The sequence below is a fragment of the Xenopus laevis genome, chromosome 2L (genome assembly GCF_017654675.1).
Source record: "Xenopus laevis strain J_2021 chromosome 2L, Xenopus_laevis_v10.1, whole genome shotgun sequence".
Classification (NCBI taxonomy): Eukaryota; Metazoa; Chordata; class Amphibia; order Anura; family Pipidae; genus Xenopus; species Xenopus laevis.
The window spans coordinates 182,915,878-182,923,551 of NC_054373.1; the positions used below are offsets into that span (position 1 = coordinate 182,915,878).

At 42.0% G+C, this 7,674-nt stretch overlaps 1 protein-coding gene across 3 annotated transcripts in view; it reads right to left on the reverse strand.

The window, feature by feature from the left end:
* arrb1.L (arrestin beta 1 L homeolog) overlaps nucleotides 1-7,674 on the reverse strand; it is a 110,352-nt gene that overhangs the window by 62,353 nt on the left and 40,325 nt on the right. The window contains exon 1 of one of the 3 annotated variants that reach the window (XM_041582787.1): nucleotides 4,145-4,602. The exons of 1 other annotated variant lie outside the window; for it this stretch is intronic. In XM_041582787.1, the coding sequence (XP_041438721.1) occupies nucleotides 4,145-4,287 (143 nt within the window). In that variant the 5' untranslated portion in view covers nucleotides 4,288-4,602. Of the gene's footprint in view, nucleotides 1-4,144; nucleotides 4,603-7,674 lie in introns of those variants that run through there. One more of the 3 variants, XM_041582788.1, reaches the window with a different exon arrangement.

The window sequence follows — 7,674 nt, forward strand, 5'->3', positions numbered from 1 at the left end:
GAATATGGAGAGGAGTCTGAATAGAAAGATGAGGAAAAAATAGTAAGAATAACAATAAGGGGCAGATTTATCAAGGGTCGAATTTGAAAAACTTCGAGATTCGAATTCAAAAAGACGAACCGAAATTAAATCGAAGGGGTTTTTTCTTTGGCTGAATAGCTCAGTTTTCGATTAAATTCGAAACGTAAGATTCAAAGTTTCCCCCCCCCCAAAAAATGACTCCAAATAGGTTCTAGGAGGTCCCCCATAGGCTAAACAGCAATTTGGCAGGTTTTAGATGGTGAATGGTTGAAGTCGAAGAGCCAGTACATGATAATTTTTGAATATTTTTCAAATTTGAATTTGGACTATTCCCTAGTCGAAGTACACAAAAATTAGCTCGAAATTCGAATTTTTTTCATTCGAATTTTCACTTCAACCTTTGATAAATCTGCCCCTATATGTGTCGCCTTACAGAGCATTTGTTTTTTTAGATGGGGTCAGTGAACCCTATTTGAAAGCTGGAGAGTCAGAACATGAAAGAAAATGAAGGCCAATTGAAAAGTTGCTCAGAATTAGTCATTATAACATACGGAATAAATACACTTTAAATAACATTCGGAGCAGTGACGGGGCAATTTTGGCCATTAACGATCTATTTGGCTTGGATAAAATCTGACAAAGGTAAAACAGGCATCTGAACTCGCCCCAACGTTACCAGACGTGGTTGCCATGGCAACAGCTAAATTTTGCATGATTTAAAGAAGCACAAAATTTGTTTTCCGCTCTACCTCCCAGCTGAACGCTAAGGATATTAAGTTGGTAACAAACAGAGAGAAAGGGGGAGCAGCTGTGCCCTGAGAAGGTTATTACCCTACAGACCGGATTCCATTGATTGGCCCAAGTGTCTTGTCTTTTTATTCTGCTCTCGCCAACACTAATCCCCTAATCAGCCCTAATCTAATTATATGAACCTCCCCATGAGACGCAACATTGCCTGTTCCACAGCCAGTCAGCCAATCAATGTGCTTCTCTTCTCAATTTACCCCATGCACTGCTGTGGCACGTATTTTATTTAATGAGCAACTAAACTTTTATTTAGCCCAATCAGGAGCAAAAGCCCTTTAAATAATGCGCACAGCCCTCACAGAAAGTTACCATAAACCTTATGTAACTATAAAGAAAGTACCCCCTACTGTAAACGATAAGGATATTAGAAGTCACTGAGGGGTTGTTCTGTGACCATATAAAGGCACAAGGCTGCAGGCTGAGTTATACAGGGAACTCTGAGTATCACTCATGTATTATAAGGGATAATGTACCCCCTACTGTAAATGATAAGGATATTAGAAGTCACTGAGGGGTTGTTCTGTGACCATATAAAGACACAAGGCTGCAGGCTGAGTTATACAGGGAACTCTGAGTATCACTCATGTATTATAAGGGATAATGTACCCCCTACTGTAAATGATAAGGATATTAGAAGTCACTGAGGGGTTGTTCTGTGACCATATAAAGGCACAAGGCTGCAGGCTGAGTTATACAGGGAACTCTGAGTATCACTCATGTATTATAAGGGATAATGTACCCCCTACTGTAAATGATAAGGATATTAGAAGTCACTGAGGGGTTGTTCTGTGACCATATAAAGACACAAGGCTGCAGGCTGAGTTATACAGGGAACTCTGAGTATCACTCGTATTATAAGGGATAATGTACCCCCTACTGTAAATGATAAGGATATTAGAAGTCACTGAGGGGTTGTTCTGTGACCATATAAAGGCACAAGGCTGCAGGTTGAGTTATACAGGGAACTCTGAGTATCACTCATGTATTATAAGGGATAATGTACCCCCTACTGTAAACAATAAGGATATTAGAAGTCACTAAACCTCATGCCTAAACCCTTCATCGTATACAAGTGAAATGAATAGAAGTGAAACAACACTTACCCAATTTCTCAGCTTTGCAGGTTCTGAGCTATTAAAGGGGCAGTTCACCTTTGAGTCAACCTTTAGTATGTTATAGAGCTTTTACTCTGTGAGGCTACAATTGTATTGTCAATGTTACTTTTTTATTAGACATCATTCTATTCAGGTATCTCTTATTCATCTTCAAGTCTTTCATTCCCACTTCTGCCTAGTTGCTAGTGTAAATTGGACCCTAGCAACCAGATATCTGATAAAATTCAAAACTGGAGAGCTGCTGCACAAAAATCAAAAAACTCAAAAAACCACAAAAAAATTTAAAAAATGAAGACCAAGTGCAAATTGTCTCAGAAAACCAATGGTCTGCATCATACCAAAGGTTATTTTAAAGGGAAACTACCTATTACATTCAATAAGTGAGTATAAAATGAGACTTACTGTGTGTTGATGTTACAACAATATTAAGACAGAGATTCATTCGAATGTTGGTCGCAGCTCAGGTAGTTACGGGTATATAGATATATAGGTATATACACAGTACAAACCCCCATTTTATGTTTTTCAGGGGACCAGAAAAAAATGGTGTCAAATCCAGGAAAATGTAAAACGAGGGAGATGTATTATGCAGAATATATAGGTGGGACTACAAAATAACAATGTAAAATACGGGAAAACTTAGAATCAGGGGATGTAAAATGGGGGTTGTACTGTAGTTTATGTGAGTGTAGGGAGGGGTGTGTGTATGGGGCTGGGTTTTCATTTGGAGGGGTTGAACTTGATGGACTTTGTCTTTTTTCAACCCAATTTAACTATGTAACTATGTAACAAGAATCTGATTTATGACATCATTGGCCATACTGCTATGACATCATTTTTAGGTCCCAACAAGTATATACACTTTTCGGGTTATGTACCCAGTGAGTTCTGCTGGGAATACTACAGCTGGTACCAATGGGCCTTGGGTCTCTACATAAAGGCCCAGAGCAGCATTGTGTGTAGTAGTAGTAGCTGGGCCCACCTGCAAGTTTTTAACTATTGCTATATTTCCCTGCCATCATATCCTTACTATACACATTGTCCCATCATATCCTTACTATACACACTGTCCCATCATATCCTTACTATACACACTGTCCCATCATATACTTACTATACACACTGTCCCATAATATCCTTACTATACACACTGTCCCATCATATCCTTCTATACACACTGTCCCATCATATCCTTACTATACGCACTGTCCCATCATATCCTTCTATACACACTGTCCCATCATATCCTTACTATACGCACTGTCCCATCATATCCTTACTATACGCACTGTCCCATCATATCCTTACTATACGCACTGTCCCGTCATATCCTTACTATACACACTGTCCCATCATATCCTTACTATACGCACTGTCCCATCATATCCTTACTATACGCACTGTCCCATCATATCCTTACTATACACACTGTCCCATCATATCCTTACTATACACACCGTCCCACAGTAACAGCCCTTTCTCCTGGCATTGCCTTACTTTAATCTGCACATAATCCAACAATTGTGATCACCTTGCCTAGCCCCACCATGCCTTACTATACACACTTTACTACAGTCTCATACATTTCCCATACATATAACTGCTGCTCTAAGGGCCAAACTCACTAGAACCACAGCTTTGGCCAGAGACACATCCTATGGGAAATAAGGGGAATGAAATGATGGTTTTCCGTGTCGGATATTGGGATTGATCAGGAGAGGCAACACCCTCTGGGGTCATTTTGCCACGACAGAGACAGGGCTGTGCTGAGTCGGATGCACACACACACACACATGCATAGACACACACACCCACATACATACATACACACACATACATACATACACACACATACATACAGACACACACATACAGACACACACATGCATAGACACACACACCCACATACATACATACACACACATACATACAGACACATACATAGACACACACCCACATACACACACATACATACATACAGACACATACATACAGACACACACATGCATAGACACACACACCCACATACATACATACACACACATACATACAGACACATACATACAGACACACACATGCATAGACACACACACCCACATACAGACACATACATACACACACATGCATAGACAGACACATACATACACACACACACACACACACATAAACACACACACAGAAATCATTCTGTCCTTACTCACAAAAATACGTTTTCCATTGGCACGGCCTTGTGGGCTTCCAGCTCTCCGCAACGTATTCCCAGCGGGGCCACGACGGCAGAAACGGACTCTTCTAATACAGTTCTGATCCCTGAATATGGGCTGTCAATCCACATGTAATCCATTTAGGCTCAGGCATCACTGCAGTCCTGCCGGCCAGCGAGGTGGATTCCTGCGTCTCTTCTTTAATTCTCTCCCCCCACTGCTTCTTTATTCTCTCCAATAGCAGCAACTACCCACAGCCCAGAATCTCCTGCAGCCTCTCGCTCTCTCAGTCAAAGCAGCTGCATCAAAATTCTCCCATTTAGTGTGTTATGCCCTGAGTGCGAGTCTGATTGGCTCGTGTCGTCATCGGCAGTACAGAGTGTAGTGGGCACAAGACCTGCATATTAAATCTCTGCAGCCTCCAGTGGGTACGGGCGAGACCATCCCAGCCTGTGGGAATGCAGAGAAGGAGCTGGAAGGTGCCCAAATATGGCCCTAAATATGCCTCAAAAACGAAATATACAGTAGGACCCCACTGAGGGAGACTTACAGTAGGAATAATCGGGGGGGGGGGGGACGACAGAAGCTACAGTAGAGCAGGTCAGTAAGAGCAGAGGAACAGGGTGATATTAAGAAAAATAGTGACATCAGGGCAAGTTGGAAATGGTAAGAAAAGGTAGAGAGAGTAGGAGATGACAGAGATAGTATGAAAGATCAGTAGAGCAGCAGGGCAACATAGTGGCACCAGGACAAGCTGAAGACAGCAGGGCAAGATAGAGACAGTAGGACAAGAGGGAGACAATAGGACAAGATGAACACAGTAGGATAAGATAGAGACAGTAGGATAAGATGGAGACAGTAGAACAAGACAGAGACAATAGGACAAGACGGAGAGAGTAGGACAAAATGAAGACAGTAGGAAAAGACGTAGATAGTAGGATAAGATGGAGACAGTAGGCCAAGAAGAAGGCAGTAGGACAAGATGGAGGCAGTAGAGCAAGATGGAGGCAGCAGAAAAGATGTAGGACAGTAGCAAAACATAGAGACAGTAGGAAAAGATTTATACAGTAGGGCAAAAAGAAAACAGTAGGATAGAAGGGAGACAGTAAGACAAGATTGAAGCAGCAGAAAAGATGGAGACAATAGGACAACATAGAGACAGTAGGAAAAGATTTAGACAGTAGGGCAAGAAGAAGACATTAGGATAGGAGGGAGACAGTAAGACAAGATAGTGGCAGCAGTTAAGATAGAGACAGTAGGACAAGATGGAGGCAGCAGAAAAGATGGAGACAATAGCACAAAATAGAGACGGAAGGACAAGATGGAAACAGTAGGGAAAGAAGAAGACAGTAGGACAAGATGGAGACAGTAGGACAAGAGGAAGCAGCAGAAAAGATACAGACAGTAGGACAAGATGGAGACAGTAGGGCAAGATGAAGACAATAGGACAAGATGGAGGCAGCAGAAAAGATGGAGACAGTAGGACAAAATAGAGACAGTAGAACAAGATGGAAACAGTAGGGCAAGCTGAACACAGTAGAACAAGATGGAGACAGTAGGACAAGATGGAGGCAGCAGAAAAGATGGAGACAGTAGGACAAGATGGAGACAGCAGGCCAGGTGAAGACAATAGGACAAGATGGAGGCAGCAGAAAAGATGGAGACAGTAAGACAAGATGGAAACAGTAGGGCAAGAAGATGACAGTAGGACAAGATGGAAACAGTAGGCCAAGAAGAAGACAGTAGGGAAAGAGGTAGATAGTAGGATAAGATAGAGACAGTAGGCCAAGAAGAAGGCAGTAGGACAAGATGGAGGCAGTAGAGCAAGATGGAGGCAGCAGAAAAGATGTAGGACAGTAGCAAAACATAGAGACAGTAGGAAAAGTTTTAGACAGTAGGGCAAAAAGAAAACAGTAGAATAGAAGGGAGACAGTAAGACAAGATTGAAGCAGCAGAAAAGATGGAGACAATAGGACAACATAGAGACAGTAGGAAAAGATTTAGACAGTAGGGCAAGATGGAGACATTAGGATAGGAGGGAGACAGTAGGGCAAGATGAAGACAATAGGACAAGATGGAGGCAGCAGAAAAGATGGAGACAGTAGGACAAAATAGAGACAGTAGAACAAGATGGAAACAGTAGGGCAAGCTGAACACAGTAGAACAAGATGGAGACAGTAGGACAAGATGGAGGCAGCAGAAAAGATGGAGACAGTAGGACAAGATGGAGACAGAAGGCCAGGTGAAGACAATAGGACAAGATGGAGGCAGCAGAAAAGATGGAGACAGTAAGACAAGATGGAAACAGTAGGGCAAGAAGATGACAGTAGGAAAAGATGGAAACAGTAGGCCAAGAAGAAGACAAAAGGGAAAGATGGAGACATAGGACAAGAGGGAGACAATAGGACAAGATGGAGACAGTAGGATAAGATAGAGACAGTAAGAAAATATAAAGCCAGTAGGACAAGATGGAGGCAGCAGAAAAGATGGAGACATTAGGACAAGATGGAGACAGTAGGCCAAGAAAACAGTAGGACAAGATGGAGACAATAGAGCAAGATTTAGACAGCAGGACAAGATGGAAACAGTGGTTCCAAAATATAGGTGTCGATACAAAACAGCACAGAAGTTCTGCTGCAAAAGTTAGTTTTAAAGTTTATTTAACTAAATTTAACTAAATAAAGGCACTTTTGCAGCAGAACTTCTGCGCTGTTTTGTATCGACACCTATATTTTGGAACCACTATTGATGGCTTTGGATGGAAGCAAAGTGCTGCGATACCAAAATTAAACCACCGAGGAAAAAGTACCAGTTTATAGCATTTACTACAAGATGGAAACAGTAACATAGTAAGTTAGGTTGAAAAAAGACACCCGTCCATCAAGTTCAAACTTTTAACTTCTTTTAACCTGCCTAACTGCCAGTTGGCCGAAAACAAGAAGACAGTAGGACAAGATGGAGACAGCAGTGCAAGATGGAGACAGTAGGGCAAGATGGAAACAGTAACATAGTAAGTTGGGTTGAAAAAAGACACATGTCCATCAAGTTCAACCTTTCAACTTGTTTTAACCGGCCTAATTGCCAGTTAGCTAAAAAAAAGAAGACAGTACTACAAGATGGAGATAGTAGGGCAAGATGAAGACAGCAGGGCAAGATGAAGACAGTAGGACAAGAGGGAGACAGTAGGACAAGATGTAGACAGTAAGGAAAGATGAAGACAGTAGGACAAGATGGAGACAGTAGGACAAGAGGGAGACAGTAGGACAAGAGGGAGGCAGTAGGACAAGATGGAGACAGTGGGACAAGATATAGACAGTAGGACAAGATGGAGACAGTAGGATAAGATGAAGATAGTAGGGCAAGATGATGACAGTAGGACGAGATGGAGACTGTAGGACAAGAGGGAGACAGTAGGACAAGATGTAGACAGTAGGTCAAGAAAAAGACAGTAGGACAAGATGGAGACAGTAGGGCAAGATGAAGACAGTAGGACAAGAGGGAGACAGTAGGACAAGATGGAGACAGTA